At 39.1% G+C, this 23,088-nt stretch overlaps 2 protein-coding genes across 2 annotated transcripts; one reads left to right on the top strand and one right to left on the bottom strand.

Annotated features, from left to right (window-relative positions):
• The first annotated feature begins 1,875 nt into the window (after positions 1 to 1,875).
• Positions 1,876 to 21,792, top strand: LOC132788955 (inactive serine protease scarface). The gene is made up of 7 exons (XM_060796651.1): positions 1,876 to 1,964; positions 5,466 to 5,827; positions 10,841 to 11,029; positions 19,133 to 19,968; positions 20,032 to 20,184; positions 20,240 to 20,508; positions 20,570 to 21,792. Exons 2-7 carry the CDS (start codon positions 5,498 to 5,500, stop codon positions 20,860 to 20,862), a joined length of 2,070 nt encoding a protein of 689 aa, XP_060652634.1. The 5' UTR covers positions 1,876 to 1,964; positions 5,466 to 5,497; the 3' UTR covers positions 20,863 to 21,792.
• LOC132788958 (probable GDP-L-fucose synthase) lies at positions 21,729 to 23,061 on the bottom strand. The gene is made up of 4 exons (XM_060796653.1): positions 22,851 to 23,061; positions 22,677 to 22,791; positions 22,065 to 22,622; positions 21,729 to 22,005 (listed from the first exon to the last, which is right to left on the bottom strand). Exons 1-4 carry the CDS (start codon positions 22,973 to 22,975, stop codon positions 21,838 to 21,840), a joined length of 966 nt encoding a protein of 321 aa, XP_060652636.1. The 5' UTR covers positions 22,976 to 23,061; the 3' UTR covers positions 21,729 to 21,837.
• Between the last annotated feature and the right edge of the window lie 27 nt (positions 23,062 to 23,088).

The following is a 23,088-nucleotide window of genomic DNA, read 5'->3' as shown; positions in this document are numbered from 1 at the left end:
GTGGGCATTAGGGCGTCTCGAAGGCCTCAGGTCTTGGCTGGCCCAATAAAAACAGACCGCAACCTCGGACAATAGAAAACTCGATCAGAGTTTGTTGCAATCTCTCTCTCACTCGCGTAAATTGGAAAAAAAAGACTTTGAAAATTTCAGAGTATTCAACAAACAACCCACAAATGATAAGCTTTAACTATGACTTGCAGTTGAATTGGTTTGAATTGCTGAAACATTTCGATGCTGCTGGCATTATCATCAAGCATACTATTATTTTACTCGCAATCGTGGTAAAGTGCGAAATGTCGATGCTACCTTGACCTGCTTCACAAACTTGGTTGGCAAAAATCAAGCAGAACGCTCTATAAAACCCCCCTGAATGACCTCATTAAATTGTCATCAATTAACCATTTATTGTTAGCAAGTGATAAGCGTAGCGTATCAAAAAACTCATCTTTGCTTTTTGGCACATGCAAAAAGCCACCGATTTATAATTAGCGAGGCCTTAAAAACGTTACGAATCCAGTCGGAAGACAAATTGTATTAAATTTCGATTGCAACATAAATTGGTGTGTTACGGTTTTTCAGTTGATACCACATGGTTAACAATATATTTCAAGTTGGTAGCTTAATTTCTCCATGCTTCGTGTTGTTCAACTGGGTCTCTTGACTTGATTCCGACACTGTCTTTTATTTTTTGTGGCTATTATTTATTTTTTTTGTTGCGAATGTCTTGGCCAGGCATCATGATCAATATTTAATTTTGTTAATTAATTGTTTTGTTTATCTTGTTTAAAGTATTCGCATTTCTGAGCATCATCAACAACTGGTGGCTGTCCAATGTTTGCCTATGATTCAGCCATGTCTCTCTCCGTCTCTCTGAATATCTGTTAAACAAATGTGGCAATGACTTTGCGATGTTGTCTGTGACGTTTCGGTTAGAACATCTACCCGGATTTTGTTAGCGGCATTAATTGCTAGCCTTTAATGCGTTGGAATTTAATTGTTTCCCAGCCAACAAACTTTTTTGCGTGTATAAAGTAAATAGTAGTATCGCAATAATAATAAAATCCCCCGCTAAAAAGGAAACTGCGGGCATAGACAAAAAGATTTGCAAAAATATTTTAGCTATTTGACAAATTGCCTGTTTGATTAAATTGAATTACCTACCGTATAGAATACGAATAATCATAATAAAACAAAAATACTACTACTTATATTTGCCTAATTCTTTCAACTGCAAAACCAACAACAAACAAACAAAAAATCAATTAGCTGCTGGTCTTAAAATTCCACTCGAAAATGCAAAATAGCCCACAGAATACACTAAAACAAAAGGCAACAACAAAGCGGAAAGACTTTCAGAATAGTCGTAAGACCAAGAAACGCTCCCTCTGCTACGCCCCCTCTGCTGCCCATCAGACGTCAGTCGCTGCTCTGTTTAAGCTTGCACGCCCGCACTAGAGTCAACCATCGAGCCATCGAGTCACCAGCGTTGCCACCTGGCAAGAGATCTTGCTCTCTCGCACAGTTGCTCCTCAACCGCTCTCTTACTGAGAGCAGCAGCAGAGTGCGCGCGCTGCCAACGAAAGTGAGCAAGAAGCGCAGCAGCAGCAGCTTTGGCGTTGGTGTCAGCAGATGCTACGCTGCTTGTTGCTGCTGTTTTGTTATTGTCGTCTTCTGCTTAATTCCACTTGTTCGCATCTTACAGCAGCGCCAACGTCGGCGTCGACGTCGACGTCAAACTATTGTGTTTCGCTGTGTGGCTTGGGTGCTGCGCGTCAGAAGCTGCGACGTTGGCGGCGACGCTGGCGCTTCTGAACGTTTGCTGCGCCGCATATAAAAACGACGAACTTGGTAAAAATATTCACAATCATATTGAAGTATTGAAGTTGTACGTGCGTTCTCCAAATCGTTCAGTTTTTGTGCGAGTTACCCAAATAACACTAAATACAAAATACAAAAATATTTAAGTGAGTGCTCAGACATAACCTAATTTACCAAAAACAGAGACAATTTATAAAGAATAAAAATATTAAATATAAAAATTATATTAAAAACGAACTCTAAAGTTTAAAGACTTTGTGATGCAATTTTGTGAACAAGTGACAAGTGCCAGGCCCAAAGGATATTTAGTATAAAGCATAACTAACTATATTTTGAGCTTTGCTAAGGATATGGAAGATATCTTCTATCTATTAAAAGTCACACATACACACCCACACACACATAGACACATATTTTGTGCCCTCTCAGTGTTTGCAGTGTCATTGCAACCGAAATGAACCGTAAATTGTGCCGTGACTTTTGTTTTGTGGTTGAAAATTAAATTCATTTGCGGTTGATTGATTGATGGATGGTTTGATTGATTCTGCCAACCACACAGTTGCACTCGCAGTCACAATCCCTAGCTACCTAGCCAACGTCCGTCCGTCCGTCCGTCTGTCTGCCTGTCTTGGCTGTGCATTGTGTTTAACTCACTTGAAATTTATTTGCTAGAGATGCGATCTGAACTTTGCGCCGTTGTTGCAAAATTGCATGCAGCAGTAGCAGCATCAGAAGAAGAAGAAGAAGTAGACAAACATTTGCTGTTTCTTATTTTAATTTATGTGAAAAATCAGGCACAGAATCCAAACAGCTTAAGAGCTAACCAAACACACATAGACGGAAGTCACATACTTTCCAGCAGCAGCAGCAGCAGCTTAGTCAAACAAATTTGCATATGTATTTGTATGTCCAGGCAGAACCACTAGAACCACTGGAATCACCACTGGCCGTTAGAACGTCCGCATTCATATGTCCGTGTAGTAGACAAGTCAAAACAAAGCACACTGAATTAATGTGCTGCATTTCATTAGCAATTCTGTAGTTAGTTTATTTGGTTGTTCTAACACCACAAAACACAAAAAAAATTAAATACTAAATTGATCAAAATAAGAGAAAAAAGCGCAAGCAAACAATCAAGTTCGTTGCCTAAGTCTTTTGTTTCGCCATGTCCATCAATTCTACCCCCGCCGCAGCGCCTCGCATTGAAATGTGTGTCAATGAGACATTTCATACGAAACGTCCGCCTCGAGGCGGGAGAATTCCCCAACCAATTATGAATCTGCGCATCAATCAGAGATTTTTGAAGCGAGAGCGAGGGAGAGCGCAAAGCAAAGCGTCAATTCTGAGCGCCTTATTATATTTTATACTATATAGAGAGAAAGTATTAGAAACTCGCCAAATTGCCAGCTTTTTAATGAGCGCAAAATCACACACACACACACAAAAACAAACGAAAACAAAAAATCGCATAACATATTTTATGCAAATTGGCAGCAAACTGCGATTTGTTGTGGTAAAAACCAACAAATTGTGATTTGTTTTTATTTATATCCAAGCATATCCATATCGATATCTACATCTATATCTGTTTGTGTGCCATACACGCTGTCGTAGGGTGTTATTTATAGCATTGACTCATGTCGCACGCATCCCACCGAAAATCAAATGTGTTTGGTTTAGTTCTAAATCTTGTTTATGTTTTCAAATGTAAATCTATTCTTGTTTGTTTTCTTGAGTCAGCATTCAGGATTTAGCCAACTCTGTGTGTTCTAAACAGGTCTGCGACTACTTAGATGTCACTTGTCTGTTTATCTGTTGTCAGTTGTCTCTTGTCAGCACTTAGCTACTGATACGTCCTGTCCAAACAAATTGAAACTGCGTGTATCGACTAAACGCAAAATGCAAATGAATCAACATCAAGTTTGTCAATTTAGACGCTAACTTGTCAGCTGCCATCAATTATGAAATTGCCGCCGCAGCCGCCACGAAGAGGGAATCCGAGACGCTGAGAACTCTGACCAAACGTTGCGTCTCTTTTTTTGCGTAATCCAAGCGGCCAAACCGCTTGGCCAAATGCCTTAATGAATCGACAAAATAGACAAAGAGGCAGCCAGACAGTCAGACAAGCAGCTAGACAGATGAACAGACAGACAGACAGACGGACAGTTAGTTAGACGTATCCAACAGATACATCAACTCCAACAGCAGTCGCTTGGCTTTGTAATTTATCTGACTTAGAATCTTTTGACAAATTGCACAGCAGCCGCTGCGCAGGGGGCGAACAATAATGTGATTAAACATATACTAACTATATATATATTTCGTAGACTTGTACATATCAAGTCTTGGGCATATCTTTGGCCAGTTTTCGGAAGTCTGTTTGGCCAAAACGAGTTGGACTTCTGAAATTCCTTTGCGCAAACAACTTGTAGACAAGCGCCCAAAAGGCTGGCTAACAGACACCCAAAGTAGACTCCGACTCCGACTGGCCACCAGTCAGACAGTCTGTCGAACTGCAGCAGCAAAAGCAACAGCAGCAGCAGCAAGTGCCATTTGCCGTGTTAACCAAGTTGTTGTTGCTGCCATAGCTGGCGATCTGCAGCAACAGTTGCAAGCACAGCGTGTAGGCTGTTTGCTGCTGCTGCTGCTGCTGCCTCTTAACGTTGTCGTCTCATCGTCTTCGGGGCATCCGGCGCGTGCACTTTTATGGCATTTACATACGTTCCTGTTGCGAAATTATGTCATCACGATATTTTGCATTTCATTGATGACGATCAACTTGAACTACAACAACAACCACAGCGACAAACTTTGATCGCCAGCTGTTATTATTGCTGACGGATTTAGTCAGCACATTCTCAAGCTTAACAAGTAGAAAAGCTAGTTCACAGTTCTATTTTTAGCTGTTGTTGGGGAAATAATCAGGAATTTCAGCAATATACAAATTAATTTGACAGCTAGAAGATTCTCAAAATGTGCGACTCACTTCCTCGAATAAATAATTTATATATCCATATAACTTAATTTTAGCTGTGTTGTCAACAGTTTATATTCGAAAATTGTATAGAAATATTTTAATGTAATTTTAATATTTTGTATAAAATTTAACTGCCAATATATACAATTTCAAATCAGAATGGTTAGAAATATTTTACTTAAGTTTTCTCATTGTTGTCAACTGCGAATATATGCAAAAATTAATTAATTTAAAATTGGGAACAGAAAGTAATCTTTTCTCAATGATATGACAAAAATTAAATCAAGATGAATGGAATACTTTAATGTTATTTGAATATTTTAAATTATACATTCCATTTCTTTATGTTGTCAACTGCTGATATATTTAAATTAAATTTCAACAATTGTAAACTATTTTTAAGACCATCTAATAATGTTCACAATAAGGTTCCCATTTCAAGTTGTATTAAAAACAAACAAATTTAAATTGTTGAACTTTGTAGTCACATTTTTTTCCATATTTATTTCTACTTATTTTCTCTTATTCACTATACAATTAGATCACATTTTTTCAAAATTTCTTTAAGTAAATTTAAACAAGTTATGTTTAAATTACTCAATACTGTAATTGTGAATTTCCCTATGTTAATGTTTACTCATATTTTCTCTTCAACTTTTGCCATTTGCAGAGTACAATCTTTAAATCAAATCATCAAACATTATGTCGCGGTTTCGAAACCTAATGCTGCCACTGGCCACACTGCTGGTGCTGAGCATGCACGATGCCGTTAATGCCAACTACAATACGAACATGTTCCTCAATGGCCAATACCAGAACGAGATCAAAGAGCAGCCCGAAACACATTACTCCGTGAATCCCGCATCGAATGTCTTCCTGCACCACGCGGTCATCAGTCGTCAGGCATCGCCATTCCAGGCGCCGACATATCTGCCTCCACTGGAGCAACTCAAGTGCGGCAATGGACAGCAATGTGTGCGCCAGGATCAGTGCATCAATGGCTACTACAGTCAGCAGCTGCCAAAGATTCAGGTAAGCTATTGAATGAAAACGATGGGCAAGGGAAGGGGAAGGGTAGAGGAAGGGGGATTGGCTAGTCAATTGCATAATGCGCATTGATTGTGTCTGTCTGTCTTGGTTTTACCCAGACATTCATGAAATATACGAGTAAATTGTGGCAGACGCTTGACAAGCTGCTGCTGCTGCTGTTGCTGCCGGCAAACAGACAAAAGCAACAACAAAATAAAAATAAAACAATATTAAAAGCCTGTCTACGGCCGGATAATGTTGAAAATATTGCAATGCGCTTGATTAGCTCGATCTGATCAGCATTTCTGCTGCTGCTGCTGTGTCTGCATCGTTACCGTTATTTTCCGGTTTGTCAGCTGAGGGCTGAGAGCTGAGGGATGGCTTCATTTCGTAATATTCGCGCAGCCGAAATAAAAAGTGAAGTTCATGTTTAATTGCCGCGCCGCGAAAAAGAAATTTATGTAAATGCCGCAACAGTTGTGCTCAATTTTTTTTTTTTAGCCACATAAATAACATAACAGCAACAACAATTGATGCACCTGCCCCACAAAAAAAAACAGCGAATCAGCGCGTCAGTGAAACCCTTTCAGTTTCGGTTTGCTTCCTGACTCGGCAAAAAAAACCCCAAATAACAAAAGACTTAGGCAACAAACTTGATGCTATTTTGAAGTGCCTATCGAATGAGCTTGCACATAAACTATGCATTTTATTTTGCGCTTATATATTGCAAAACCAACTGAATTATGTTTTTTAATTAAAAATTATTGAAGACGATATGTTTGGCTGCAGCCGAGACTCTGCAACGATCGCCTGAAGTGCACATTTGACCCATTGACCAACGGCGACAAGTTTGGCAACTCGAAATAACAACAAATGCAATTTTATTGATGACAAACTTAATTACGGACGCGGCCTAGGAATGTGATAAGTAAACGGCAAAGAAATATGTTGTAGGAAGAGCAAAGGTAGATAAATAAGAATACACATCAGAGAATAGATTTTCTCGTTTAAAAAATTAATAGAATAAAACTATTAATAATCTTTTCAAAAAGAAGTGATGATATAGATCTTAAATTTTGACAGCTTTTGAAATGTAGAATTGTACAAATTATTTCTGTTTGCAGAATTCTATAGGCCTAAGAATTTTTGCAGATAATTGATTGTCTCAACTAGGAAATACTCTATTAAATAACCTGTTCTAATATTCCTCTACAAATTAACGCAAAAGAGTACAAATATTGATCTCAATTATGTTGTCAGGTTAACCAGATGTTTGCCTTGTCAAATTTTTGAAACTTAACAGCTTTGTTAGCAAATTAGAAGAATGCAAGTTGCCAAAGAAAATCAGATTTCAATGAGATTTAAAAAAAAAGGTGTGCCTAGACACGCTTATACTAACCATAAATCTTAAATTCAGTCTCGATCTTGACACTAGAAATACTTCAATAATAATTTATATAAACACCCAAGTGGAGACTTATCAAAACTGATCGTTGTTTTTATTTTAAATGAGCAGCCAAAAATTTTATAATAAATTAAGCTTATAATCAATTAGCAGCAGTGTTTAACAAAATATAAAAAGTAATTTAAGTAAAATAAATCAAATGAAATGAACTCATAGAATATAAATATATGTGCAAAGCAGAGCAGAGGAGTGAGAGAGAGCGAGATGTTGATGAGGCGTAGCTAATAAGGCTTAATTTAGTGCGTGCCAAAATGGGCAGCTTATGTAGACAAGTTGAGGCAATTTGGAGTGAAGTGGAGTGGAGCTCAGAGCAATGAACCTGGAAATTGTGTGTGTGTGAGAACACAACGATTAATAGACATATTTAGAAATCGAGCTGAGATATCGCGGATGATCGAAGCTGTTGAATGATTAAATTAATTGATTGCACGTTTGCTCACTGAGCTTGATTTGATTTGATTTGAGCTGAGCTGAGCTTCAATTAGCAATTAAATTAATTAAATGTTAATCAATCAAAACCATATCGGCAAACTAGCATCAAACTATTGGCTAAATATTTGCTGAGTCAACTTGTTGTCTGGCCATTCGAATAGACAAAAAAAAAAAAAACAAAAACATAATCATAAGGCAAACACTGGTCGCGTGGGCGTCCCTCGTTTTGTAGCTAGCTGGCTCTGACTCAGCTATCTGTTGGCCAAATTGGGTAAACGAGCTAACGAGCCAAACAACTACCAACCAGCTGCTGCTGCTGTCTATGTTAACTTGACTTTGACATAGAGTACAAACGGAGCAGGTTGACAAAAATTGAACTGACTAAACTGACTGCCAAACAACTGTTTGCATTTCCTCAACAATTCACAGGCAAATGCTAAACGGCAAACCAATTTTGGACATCGGAATGCTTCAACGATCTTCATTGCGAATTCTTTTCATTATCGCATCGCGTGTTATTATTTGATTTGATTATTATTATTCTTATTGTTTTTTGTGTTTTTGTTAGCACTCGGCGTGCCAAAGCTCTTAAATCAATAGTCAAACAAGCAATCAAATATTTGCTCAACAGACAAATTTTTGCGCACACTCGTAATTAAAATAAAATACGAAACAGCGAATAAAAAAAAACAATAAACGAAAATAAATAATTCCCAGCACGATGATGATGTCAAATCGCGGCTGTGATTATTATTAAGCATTAGTTATTTTTATCTCAATATTCGTGGATTGAGATTTACGTCTAGAACGTCGCATGTTCCGTTTGTTTAAGGGTTTAACAACCCAGACTCAAACTCCGAAAAATCCACATCCAGAACGCGAACGCGGTTTCTCATCCGGTTGGACGAGAATAGTTTTGAATACTCGTAACTCTCGCTTACACGTGCGCACTTGTCATGAATAGTTGACTTTTGTTGGCATAAACAAGTTATGCGTTCAGGCAAGTTCAAGTTGAAAAACTTATCATAAGAGCGACTGTGAAGTGTGACGCAATAATAGAGCTCTATAATCAATTTATGTATAACATTGCATTTTATGTCTTGATCGTGTAAACTAGTTATGCTAACACTCAATTCGGATTATATTTCATTTCATAAAATGTATTATAAGGAGAATACAAATTATAATAGTGCAAATTATATATAATACAAATTTATGTAATGTAAATTTTAAACAATAACTTAACTCTTAAATGCGTAGTCAACATTATGTCGAACACTTCGAGTGTTGTGTTCATCGTGTAAACGAGTTCGATTTGCATACTGAGGCTGCGACTTACTTTCAATTAAAGCCAAGCTTATAAATAACAGAGTGTTTTACAGCCATTTGATTTGCCATTTCATATATATCATCATCATAAAGTTGTTCGTTGGCACGATTTAGTGTTCACATTGATTGTTACCATGCAAATAGGAACTTAGCCCTATCGAGAGTAGAACTTCGATGTTCTTGACAAGAAATTCTTGTTTTAACGTGCGTTAACCATTTCTGAGCGTGTCCAGTGAGTAGCTGTGATTTTTTCTATTTTTATTATTTAATTTTTATTAGTCAAGGCCGATCGGTTCGTTATATATATGTATATAAAAAAAAACTATGTGTTGGTTTTTGTGACTGTAAAATGTGAACATAAATTAGGCAGCCATCAATTTGGCTTAAATAGAGAGCGAGCGAGAAGCGACCAATAAGCAGCTTGATTGATATACTAAATAAAGAATATAAGTATATATTCTGAACTGGTTTTTTGCCTAGGAAATAAGCTCAATTAAGATTAATGGCTCAATTGATGGACTTAGCAATGATTATGTTGAATGCTGAATGCTGCAGCAGCGTTTAAAAGAGTCGCACGGCCAAATTGGCCAAGTTAATTGATTTGCAGCGACAACAGCTAGAACGCCTTTGGCTACTGTGAAGAACACCTTGGGCATACTTGAACTGTTGAACCTCAGCGCAGATAACATCATTATTATTATCGTTATTAATTTGCAATTGTTGCCAGTGTGGCAGCAACAGAGGCAAGCAAATTAGTTGGCCGAGGCGTTGCGAAGGTTCCATTAGAACATCGTAAAACCGTTGAACGAAGGCGGCAAAGTTCAATGCGAATGCAGCAATGCCACAAAACAGAAAGAAAAACGAATTAAAACTATGAAAATTAGCGAAGCACAAGAACATGTGAAGAGGAAGGCAGGGGACAGTTGGGCAGCCATGTGAGGCATGCAGCATGTTTGGACATTATTTTAACACATCATTTATGCAACTGCAATGGCTGCTGACCTTTTGCCAGAGGCGGCAGCACTTGTTGACAACAACAACAGCAAACAAGAAGAGTCGCAGTGGCAGCGACAGCGGCGTCAACGATCGTTTAGGCCGCTTAATTAATGCCGATGCCAACGAGTGGCAACTTTATGGCTAACAGTGTTGGTCAAGTACGTGGCTACTAAAACACATTGATTGATTATGCGACAAGGCAACTGGACACTAAGCTCGGCCACAGAGCTACACTTCGCATTTGTCAAGTTCGTTGCTGCAGTCATTTGTTTTTTGCTCCATAAAACTAGATATGTAGCTTAATATATAATGAGGATTAGTGTTGTAAGTAGAAACAAGTTTGTTGCCTCAGTCATTTGATTACATGTAGTGCAATAAAAGATTTAAAATCTACTTTGCTGATGCAGTCATTAGAAATTGATTAGAAGTGAAAAATAAAAGGAATCGATACTTTTTCTTTAATATAAATTATTATTACATTTTAATTTTTTTGCTGTTTGAATATAGGTTGAACTGTAAATTAATATATTTTATTTATTATGAAGTATTTCTTATAATACAACTAATGATAAATATTTTAATTTAACAGCTATTTCATTAGAAACTGAACTTTTTTAACATTTTATTTATAGGAAGTATTTCTAATAGTTCAAAATTCATCAAATAGAAATTAACAAATGGAAGACAATAATTCAATATGAATTATTTCATATAGTTAAAAATAAACTTTATAGATTTTCCGTTTCATCTGGATTATTTATTAACTTGATGCAACTTTTATCTTCTCTTTACAGAACTGCAGTCCCGAGTCGAACATTTGCTGCACCTACCGTCCAGCACCGACGACAACGACAACCAGAAGAACGACGACAACAACCACACCTACACCATTTGCCACCTGTCCACGTGACTCCGATTGTGTGGCTCCACAAGATTGTCGCAATGGCGAAATCAGCGCCATCAACTATGTGAAAAAGCAAGGGGTAAGTTGTCTCCCAAAAAAAAAAACTCAAAAAATGAAGACAAATTTGTCAGCTTTAAACCGTTTAATTGGCTCACGTTGTGCAAGATACAAAAAGTCTGCCTAAAGAAAGAAATAATCATTAGCGTATCAAAAGCGATGCGAGACGCAGAAGAGGAAAAACCATTAGAAAAACAAACGTAGCAACTGCATAAAATCGCATTTTGATGTGCCAATGATGAGAGATGCCCCGAAAACAAAGCGTTCCACCGAACCACAGTCAGAGTCGGATTCAGATTCGGAGTCGAAGCTACCGTTGAACGGCAATCGTTGCACATTTCACAAGCAGCTATTAAGAAAACGAACAACAACAACAACAACGACGAGTTGCAGCTTATTAGCACACAATTAGTTTACATTTTGAGGCGAAAAATATTCTTTTGTTGTCGATCTTGTTGTTGCCTAAGTAGATACAAATTGCATTCACGCTTTGATCTGCTTTTTCTTCGACTGCTGCTGCTGCTGAGAATGACGAATTGTTTGCGAGATTGAAATCTAATCCGACATGACAGCGCATAGAATTTGCTCAGACATGAGTCAACACTAAATATTTCATGTGGGAGTTGCGAGGAGCGGCAACTCAAATTTCCAACGCGAACAGCAGATTATTCCGGCTTCCATAAGCTTTGTCTCATTCCAATCAAATTCGAATTGTAGATTTTATTTTTGCATTTGTTGAAATTCTAGAAGTGAGAAAACAGCAATTGATTAAAGACATTTTTCTGTGTCTGAAAATATCTCAGAAATCATAGATTTTAATCTATTTAGTGGAGTTCGTAATTTTTTTATCCATTTTAATTTTTCACTAAATTTATCATTTGGTTTTAAACTGAACTCGACATTTCGATCAAAAATTTACTGCATTTGCCTTAAAAATGTATTTTAATAATAATTTTAATAATAATAATAATAATAATAATAATTTTATTATATTGTCAAAATTTATGCCACGTTGCTTTCAAGAGAAAACTTCAACTGCTTTAGTTTGTAAACTTTTCATACAATAAATGCAAATAAATGCTGCTACCGCAAAAGACAATTGCATGCAGCGGTTGAATCTTGTATTCAGTTCAAAAATTTTAGAATAATTTCGTGCATGAAATAAGCAAGAAAGCAAAATTCGTGGTTGCCCGAAGCAACGATGCGATGTGATTAACATACAGTGCCATGCAAAAGTATCTGGTTTGCTTGTACTCGTATTTGCAATGACATTGCCAGCGACAGAGAGAGAGATAGAGAGAGACGGCGACAGATGTAGTAAGAGCGGGCGTCGGGAGTCAGTGGCAATGTCAAAACGAAAGACTCAGGCAACGAACTTGATGCCGTCAAGTGGCAATCAAGCAATGGAATGCAGTTGAACTTACGAAGTAATGTGCATAAAATGCATTCAAGCCAAAAAAGTGTTAAATTACGGCCTACCAGAATAATCAGAGAGTGAGATGGCTATACAACCAGCAAGAAAGAGAGCGCGAGAGAGAAGGAAGAGAGCGAGATGGCGCGATGAGACTTGATACGGAGATGGCGCTGAACGTTGAACGTTGAATGCTGATCGCTGGCATTGCAATTGCATAATTTGTTTACATGCAACCGGCCAACAAAACGGGTCAGTTGCGTAGCAGTTGTTGCACGCAAAAAAGCAAGTGAATTATGTTGCAGCAGCAGCCGAGTTGCTGCTGCAGCCACGCACTTAAGTAAAACTGCAAACTGAAATTGTTTCACTTAGCTGATGTTTTTCTGTTTTCTTATTTCGGTGGGCCACAGCCTCATAATTTGCCCAGCACAGAGAAAGAGCCGAAGTCGAAGGGAGTCGAAGGGAAGGAAAGGGAAGGGAAGGGAGCGACAATTACGCACCCAAAAAGAGTGCCTCGAACTCGTTAAGTTATGCAGGCATTGACGCCAATTGCGTGGCATGCTACAAAATGCACGCTGGGGACAACAACATCGCTGCTCGCTGAACCAGTTGGGGCAACGCTGTATTCCCCCCTAATTTACAAGAGTGCGAAGAGGCAGAAATAACTTAAGTAGTTTAACAGTGAAAAATGCGCGGAATGCAACGTTGCAAGGTCGTTGTTGCCCCTCCACACAGTTGCCAGACAACATGTGCTACATTACTATATAGAGTCTACTCAATATGGGGCACTTGGAGAGTGGGCCTAGGCCAGACATCACTCGCTCACATCGCTCTCTTCGTCGCTCTTGTAATGCGCATATCTGATCAATTAATGTTTACATGCAACAGACATACCAGCGCATGCCACATGCCACACGGCTTTGCTCCCCATATCGGATATTGACCGAGTGTGCTGACCTTAAGCATCAGCATTTGCCAAGCTGATTGATAACACTTGCAGCAACCTTAATGGATGCGATTCGCCTGGCCAAAGGATGTCTGCTATAATTATGCTGATGATTATGGCGCATATTTTCATTATGGCCATTTATCATTTAAGCTGCTGTGCATGTTGCATGTTTTACATTTTGTAACATGCCGAACATTGCGTGAACTTCACTTCTTCTTACCCCCCTCCCCTTCCGCTTCCCCAATCTTAATCTCCATGCTTGTTTTTTTAAGTTTAGTTCCAGTTCGAGCGTAATTTATGTAAAACGAAATGTTTTTCCCGAGCCGGTTTAACACGTGCAACTTTGACAAATTTTTAAGCTCTGTTTAAACCTTGTTTATTGACATTATACATAGTAAATTATGTACGAGGCAATTTATTGCAACCCCAACAGATATTTATAGAGAGACAGCCCGCCAGCCAGCCACGGCGATAAGTAGCTTAAAGCTTGCAGCAACTTTCGGAAAATTATCGGGCCTCATTTTAATGTTAAAGGTTTTCAATCAGCTTTTTGATTGCGTTCGAAAATGCATTTCAGTTGTAAGCGATTTTAGATTACTTTCAGTTTCACGTTATTTCATTACTTTGATATTTATTTTTTAAATCGATTTAAAATATATTAAAACAGTAATTAAATAGTTTAAGCTAAACCGTTCTAAAAGATAAGTTTATTAACTTAATTCTACAATTATTGATGTAGGCAATGAAGAAGAAATATTAAAAGCAGTAAAAATTAAAAAGCAATTAAATCAAGTACTGATTTTTCCTAGTGCCCTAAAAACAACTCTACAAATTTAGGCTAATGACTGACCTTTTCCTATAAATTGAGGATACAAAATAGACCTTAAGCATCATCATAATTTGCCTACAACATTCGACAGTAATAGGAAGCCGAGCTCATAATGAAATCTGTGCAAATCATGTCCATTAAGCAAAAGCCTGACCTAGCATTCCACTTGACATGCATTAGGCAGTGTTTTGGTTTTTTTTTTTTAGCTTTTTAAGACAGATTTGCCAGCTGTTAATGTTGCGTTATTTCAGCTTTTACTGGACACTCAGCCAGCAAGCTGACAGTTTGAAGAGCCAAAACAAAAACACAAAAAATTAACAAAAATAAACTGTGAGCTGTAAGACAAAACATGAGAAGAAGCAAACAAAAAACAACAAAAAAAACAGCAACAAAAGGCTAACTCAGCAAACAGAGCATGTCGCCGACTGCATGCAGAGACAACAACGACAACAACAAACGACAACGACAACGACAAGAGCAATAATAATGTTAATAATAATAATGATGATGCTGACGACGATAATGATAATCGTAATGATTATGATGACGATGACGACGACTATAACAACATCCAAGGTCTAGGTCGTAGTCGTAGTCGGGCGACAGCCAAAGAAACAGAGTTGGAAGCGTAGACGAAGGCGGAGATGGAGATGGAGGAGGGAGCGGGAGCGGGAGCTGACAACGGGCCAGTCGTTGACAGCGTTTAACATTTGTTTGTTGTTGCTTTTGTTGTTCGTATTTTATTGTTTTGTAGCTGTTTTTGTTTCTTTTGGCTGTCTTTGACTTGGGCACAATCATAATTATTATTAACATTATTAATATTGTTATTGATCGTTGTGACTGCCAAATGCATGCATTTGATTATCTATGATTTTCTGTTTTATGTAAAATAAACATAGAATCAAACACCCTCACACACACACACACACACACACACACACACACACACACAGAGATAAACATAGCAAGCATAATTTATATGAGTCTTTAATGACACTTTGGCATCGTCCATTGGACACATAATTAATAGCTCTTTGAGCTCGTCCAATTCGTTTGAATTTATTTGCCATCCACTTGGATCGCGCGATAAATTAACAAATTTTACAGGCGTTGTTGCATTATTTATGTATGCGTTAGAAGCCGTTGTGAGTTTTGCATGCATAAACAAAAGACTTAAGCGACAAACTTGCGCCATCAAATATGCACTTCAGGGCCGGACACAAAAGCAAAACTCTAAGCAAAAAGCACATAAAAGAAGCAAAGCAACAACAACAACAGAAAAAAAGAATCAACAAAAATGTGTTGTTTTTATAGGCGCATAAATTGTCGACGACTTCAGAAGAAGTTGCAACAAGAAGATGCAAGGAATTTATAACTGATGGTATTTGCCACATTAGCGCTGTCATAAAAAACAATTTCGAGTTGCCGCTGAAACATTTGTGTCATAAATTTCAATTTAACATAAGGTGCAAGCTGATCACTTGACATTTTCGCCAAAAAGTTTAACTGCAAGGTTTCAATTACAGATTACGCTAATGACACTAGCCGCAAAAAGCCAAGATTAATCTGCAAACTATGTGCGGGTAGGGAATTTGCTTAGAGCAATGATTTGCATTCAAAAATTCCAAAAACTTTTGAATAATATTTCAAATAAATTGCATAAGCTGCGCAGAGCTTTGACCAATCTTCTGTTACAACAAAGATTAATCACATTAATTAAAAATTCCATTAAAAATATGTAGAACATTAACTGTACTAAGCTAATTTTATTTGAGGCATAAATATAAAGAATTTTAAATACACTTCTGATGCAGTTAAAGAAAATACGAAAGCAGCATAAAATTGTGCATTAATCTGTCTTAGCTTAATCATTTGTCTATTATTATTATAATTCTTTAAAAAGTCTGAACCGAACCTATAAAATTTGGCATTAATCTGACTTAGTTTCAACATTTATCTCTTATTATTACAAAACTTATAAGTATTGATTGAGCCCCCTTTTTCAGGCAATTCATAAGCAATTATAAGACCTAAGCTAGTTAGTCAGTTTATCTTTAGGCAAGTGTCATTTAGTCTTGGCCAGTTCGTTGTCTAAGTCATTTGTTTTATTTTTCATTCGTTCCTTTTGGGTACCTTGCTTACTGAGCTGAGCTGAGTTGGGCTCGCTGTCCGATGCTTAGCAATGACATTAAAATAAATTTCATAAAATTTCATATACTTATTGTAATTGCAACATTATTAACAAATTGCAGCGTACACAGAAAACAAGCCGCAACAACAACAACAGCAACAACCGTGGACAACGTACAAGCTGTATGGCCAACAAAATTTATTAAAAGCATTTTGGCGTCATTGTTGTTGCTGGCGATTACATATTTTAGCTGTCGCCTGTACAAGCAGTCGCTGTTGTTGTCGTTGTTGTTGCTGTTGTTGTTGTCGCTGTTGTTATCTGGCTGCTGCAAAATGATTGATCATAAGCAAAGGCAGAGACAGGGACAGAGGAGGAGAGCGCATCAGGTGGAGGGCTGCTGGCTGCTACAGACTTGTCATTGATCGGCAACAAAAGCATAATAAAAAAAAACAATATATGTATATATGACCAGTTGTTGTTGTGGCAGACTTAATGATAACATGTATTACATAAAATTTAATGCGTGCGCCTCTCGATCAATGTGCAGTGAATGATGTCTACATTAAGATAACATTTGATTAGCGCCTTAATTGATGAAAATTATGCCAGAGGGTCAGGCTAATGATAATGATAAGAAATTAAGAGGGAAGAGCTGCCAGCGCGGAAGGACAACCACAAGTCGCAATTGTTGTTGTTGTTCTTGTTGTTGCCTTGGAACGGAAGCACATTCGCCATTTAATTATAATTATTAATTTGTCAAGTCAGGCAAATCTCGCCAGATGTCGCATTCGCTTTTCGCTTAATTTTTGACAAATGTGCACATTATTTGCTGTTGTTGCACGGTTCCCAGCAACAACACTTAACACGCCCCGCAGTAGCAAGATCAGCTGCTGCCGTCTGCTGCTGTTTGCTGTCTTCTCTCTTCTCTCGTCTGTCGGCTGCCTCTTGAATTATGAGTTACAAATTGCGCGAAACAATAAAACAGAAGGTCGCGCTCGTTGACAACTCGGCCGTGTGAAGAGCCTCAGCAAGCCACCGCCTGGGATCGGTTTCAATTTGTCTTCGTTTTCATTTTCGTTTGCTCATTTTCATTTTCATTTGCGTTATTTCTTCTTCTGAATTCGCATTGCGATTCTCTCAATTCTTTTGTCGTGGGTGTTATTGCTGCTGAGTAAACATTACGATTGCGTAAGCATTCAGATTCTACAACAAACTTTATTGCCCATATGCAAATGTGATGGCTACAAAAAAACACAACTAAATTACATGCTGCACAGATAAAAACTGCAGATAAATTGCATCTTTCAGAGGTGTTACTTAGAGCGCTTCAAAATCAAGACCAACTCACAAAACTTTGCGAAACTTGGCCTCATAATACCGCATAGATTTCCTTTCAGATTTTAGTCATTAAAAAAAGAATCGTTTGAGTACAAGATGATGGATAATTTTCAATGATAGAAACATTTCAAAACTTTACCTGAAATATAGAATAATTAGTTAAACAATTGTGAGCATCTTTTATTCTACAAAATATTTTTAAACATATCTATTGTTTCGATTCTAAAAAGTCCATTTATAAAACCTATATCATTTTCTTAATAATTGAATATATAGAATATGCATTCTTTCAATTCAAATCAAAGCATATTATAAATTCTACTAATTTGTTTAAGAATTAAATATCTAAAATTTGTATTATTTCAATTCTAAAAACTAACTCATTATAGAAGCATTTTTATTGAATCTAATTTAACTTGCATAAATCAACTGTGATTTATAGTATAGAGTAAAACGCATTAATTGGGCATTCGTAGTTTAGAAAACACATATAATTAAAATGTTGACGGAAATATTGTAAACAATTTAAGGAATGTTTAGTTAATTCTACGAATGATACAGCTACGCTCTTAAAAGCCCATTAAACTCAAATATATATTTAATTTCGTAAGCAAACCTGTCTGCGAATCGACTATAATAATTATAATTCTATTACTTAATCTAAAAAAGCCGCCATGACTAAGTCAGAAGGGTATTTGAGCATCAGCCAAGCGCTAACAAAACATTTTCTATTATTATGTTTGCTTATTAATTTCTATAATTTTGATATAGCGGCACTTTGATTTGCCAACTGACTAATTGCCCGTTGAACAAACCTGTTAATGCTCACACATATAGTATATAAATGTGTAGATGAATATATATTAATTCTATAAATGTGTCTAGACATTATTTATGCAGCTTTTCGTATGGATTTTCATAAATGAAATTCGGCAAAATTTATTTAGTCATCATTTATGCTTATTTTGCTTTTTTGTTTGTCACGCACCCACGGCGATGTGTGAGTTGGAATTGTTTTCCGTTTGTCATAATTGTGAAGATAGATGTTGGCATATAAATACGCAAATTAATAGACACATCGAGTGTGGAGTGTGGGTCTATGAGTGTGAGTAGGTGTTGCCATTAAACAAAAGACTGAGGCGACAAACTTGGCGCAGCGTGCAACATTTCCAAATGCTGTGCGATTGCAGCATGAAGAAGCATGCAATAAATAGGTGCTAAAAAAAAAAAGAAGAGTGAGGCAGCAACTGACAGGCCACATTGGCGAGTTTAATGAGCGGGTAGCATGCCGCAAGTCAAGCTGTAATTTGATGCGCTGCCTCACGGACATTAACTGCAGCAACACGACTTTGCTTCGCTTCGCTGTGCTGTGCTGTATTGTGTTGTGTGTGGTGCAAGTGCTGTTAATTTGTGTGCAAAATCGATGCACTAACCTGATCTCTCTATCTCTCTCTCTTTCTCTTACAGTCCAATCGCTGCTATGCCCCCGAGGTCTGCTGCCGCATGCCATCGACCACGCTGACTGAGGATGGGTACATCTTCAACCTGCCCGACAAGACCTTCCCGCTGCCCACCAACCCCACCGTGCCCGCCGTGCGCACCACCCAGCCCGCCTACCGCCCACAACCCACCACTGCAGCGCCCGCTCCCCGCCCCACCAACGAGTATCTGCCACCGACGACCACACGTCGCCCTTCGGTCGATTATCTGCCACCCCAGACCACACGTCGTCCCACCTATCAGCCACAGCCGACGCAGACGCGCGCCACTCTGCCGCCACGCCCACAGACCACACAGCCACCCTACCGCCCACAGCCAACGCAGCCAGCGACCACTCAGCCCGCCTACCGTCCACAGCCCACGCTGCCCACACGTCGCCCCACCAACGAGTATTTGCCTCCAGTGTCCTCTAACGAGATTCCCCATCGCGAGCCACGTCCCACGCAGCCACCACGCTACGAGCCCGACCGTGTGCCACAGCCCTCGAATGAGAAGCCCGTCTATCGCGGCGAGGATCAATTGTCGCCCCAGATCTTCCCCACTCCCCAGGCTGTAGAGGTTCCCAAACATTTTGCCAAGTGCGCTTCCGCTTTGGTCTGCACCCCGGAGAACTATTGCAATGCCATCGGTGTTCTGAGCGAGACGCCCCTGCAGCTTAGCGCCATGGAGGCTGCGTTCCGTGTGCCACTCACCGATTGTCTGGTGCCTGAGAGCGGTGCTCCCGGCAAGTGCTGTCGCGATCCCAACTACGTTGATCCCTGGCCCGTCAATCTCGCTGGAGTCTGTGCCACACGCAACAGACGGTAAGCAGAAGGTCTCTGATTGATCCTTATACTTAAGACTAATCTTTCAACTTTTCATTGCAGCACCAAGCCCACGGGTGTGAAGGACATTGATGCCAACTTTGCTGAGATTCCTTGGCAAGCAATGATTCTGCGTGAGTCGAGCAAGTCGCTGCTCTGCGGCGGTGCCATTATTGGCGATGAATTCGTGCTGACTTCTGCCAGCTGTGTGCAAGGGTAAGTTAACAAAATTATAGAGATTGAAGTTAGCTAAGTTGTCTTTTCTCTTTAGCGTGCCAGTTAACGATGTGCGTATTAAGGCCGGCGAATGGGAGTTGGGCAGCACCAACGAACCTTTGCCCTTCCAGCTGTCGGGTGCCAAGACCATCGAGGTGCATCCCTCATACGATCCATCGAGCAACTCCAATGACATGGCCATCATCCGTCTGGACAAACGCTTCGAGTTCGCCACCCATGTGCAGCCCATCTGTATCAGCGACGAGGATCCAGGAGCATCTGAGCACTGTGTCACCACCGGCTGGGGCAAGCAGGCGCTGTCAAGTAAGTGCCTAGACTATATATATCCATATAGATGTCAAAGTAATCCCACTTTTCCTTGCAGTCCATGAGGAGGGAGCCATCATGCATGTGACTGAGACGTCGACGCAGGCGCGCAGCAATTGTGGAGCTGATGGAACTGGAGTCTGCAGCGCCACCAAGTTCGATGCCTGCGAATTTGATGTGGGCAGCGCGTTGGCTTGCGGCAGCGGTTCCAATGTGAAGCTCAAGGGCATCTACAGTGCAGAGTCCAACTGCGGCGAGAATCAATCAGTGCGCTTCTCCAAGCCCGATATCAAATGGATTAACCAACAGTTTGCCGATCGCAGCAAGCCCCTGTTGCTCAAGCGTTTCTAGAGCGTAACCAACGTAATAAGCAGACAATGAAGATTAGGATGAACGAAAGAATGACGCTGCGGAAATCCATGAAGCGACAGCTCAACTGTTGCGCACACGTTTTTATTAGTTGAACTATTTTTAATTTAGCCAACTTTTGCACACTGCTGTTGAAAAGTCTTCCACCACCAAACCCCACCCCACCACAACCACCTAAACACACACTACCACACTCGCACACACACTACCAACACACTTCACGCACATACAATACTATATAAACTATGATCATAATCATTGACAGTCCCCACTTTCTAATTTATTCAAAAACAAGCTCTGCCCCCGTTTAGACTTCTCTCACTCCACACTTGTTTATTTTGTTTGCCAACTGCCAGCAAATTTCAATTCTATTTTTTTGTTTCTATAAATATCGTAATAATGTAGTTCAAATAAGCGTCAACAATTTTTCACTGTTGTATTTCGAATGCTCACTGAAGTCCAGCAAAGTTGTAAAATATTTAATTTTAAGTCTTAGTTTCTATGGACAAGCCTCGATATAAAATGCCAATAATACACGGATGAACGACAACAATAACAACAAATCCAGAATACCCGAAAATAAACATATAAGAAATTGAGATTATAAAAGTATAGAATTTTTTGTCGATTTTTTCTACTACATTTACTTACTACTCGTACCTAGGCTTAAGAATCTCCCCCTTAGCCGTGCACCCTTCACAAACACCCACACCCACACACCGTATCCCTGAATCGATCACGAGATTTACAGTTATTTAAAAACAAAAACAAAGCTTTTTCCTATATCGTAAATCTCTAAATCGTAAATATATATAAAATATGTATATGTTAAACATGTTGTATAAAGTGTCTATGCATCTAAATTTAGCTTCTTATTTAATTTTTAAATAAAGAGAAATTATTTAGAATATATATATTTGTATATTTGTCTTTTCTTTTGTGTGAGTGTGTGTGTCATCAGTTTCGGGCCAGCTCATAGTTGTCTATATACCATCTAACAGAGGCATCAATGGCCTGCTTAAAATCGGTAAACTGAAAATCGGGTAATAAGCTTCGCAATTTGGCATTAGATGCCGTCTTCTTGTACTGTCCATCAGCCTTGCTCGTATCACAGACGAGTTTACCCTGCAACGCGAATACAATTAACATAGTTACAGCTCTCACACATGTACGTTTTGGCCTACCTTAAAGTTAAACGCCTTGGCTATACCCTCAGCCACCTCGTAGATGGTAACCTCCGACGACTCGTCAACGCTGAGCACAATGGGCTCCACACTGTTGTAGCTGCGCAGCACCCAAATCATCAGCTTGGCCAAGTCCAGTGAGTAGATAAACTGACGCAACGGTTTCCCACTACCATACACTGTAAAGATCTTATCGCTCTCCTCGATTTCCGGCTGCTCGGTACGCAGCTTGTGCATGCGATGAATCATGCCCGGTATAACATGGCTAACCTCGGGCTTGTAGTTGTCATGTGGCCCAAATATGTTGCAAGGTATCACCGACGTATACAAATGCCCATGTTTATCATGATAGGCATGGTTCTGTATATCTATCAGACGCTTGGCATACGAATAACCGTAGTTGGATGGATGGGGTGGACCATTATGCACCATCGTTTCGTCGATGGGATAGCTGGTCTTGTCGGGAAATATGCAGGTGGACAGGCAGGAGACAACCTTGGTGCAGCCTTTGGTGTGTGCGGTTTGCAAAACATTATCGTTGATCAGCAAATTGTTGCGCTGCAATTTCATTGTATTTACTTGGAACTTGATAGCAGTAAATTGATGACTTACCAAGAAATCCAGATTGTTGTTCATATTGTGAAACAGTCCACCGACCATTGCTGCTAAGTGTATCACATGCGTTGGTTGCACTTTATCGAACAGTGTCTGCGTGGCAGCCAGATTCCTAAATTGTTTACATTCCGCATACAGTTTGCTGTGTCATAAAAAAATAGTGCAACTCACGTTAGATCCGCATCTTTGGAGCCGGCAAAAAACCATTCCTCGTCGCTGGGGTGTTCCTCTTTGATAATAGCCTCAAGGGCTTTACCCACAAGGCCTGTTCCGCCCGTTACCAGCACTTTTTTCATTATTATAATGCTACTTCAAAACTTTTTCTTATCAACAAAATAAACCGCCTGATGGGCGAACTAGCAGCGTGACCAGATTACAATAAGCTTTCAATGTTTACATACTCCACGAA

The sequence above is a fragment of the Drosophila nasuta genome, chromosome 3 (genome assembly GCF_023558535.2).
Source record: "Drosophila nasuta strain 15112-1781.00 chromosome 3, ASM2355853v1, whole genome shotgun sequence".
Taxonomy (NCBI): Eukaryota; Metazoa; Arthropoda; class Insecta; order Diptera; family Drosophilidae; genus Drosophila; species Drosophila nasuta.
This window is presented reverse-complemented; position numbering and strand designations above follow the sequence as displayed.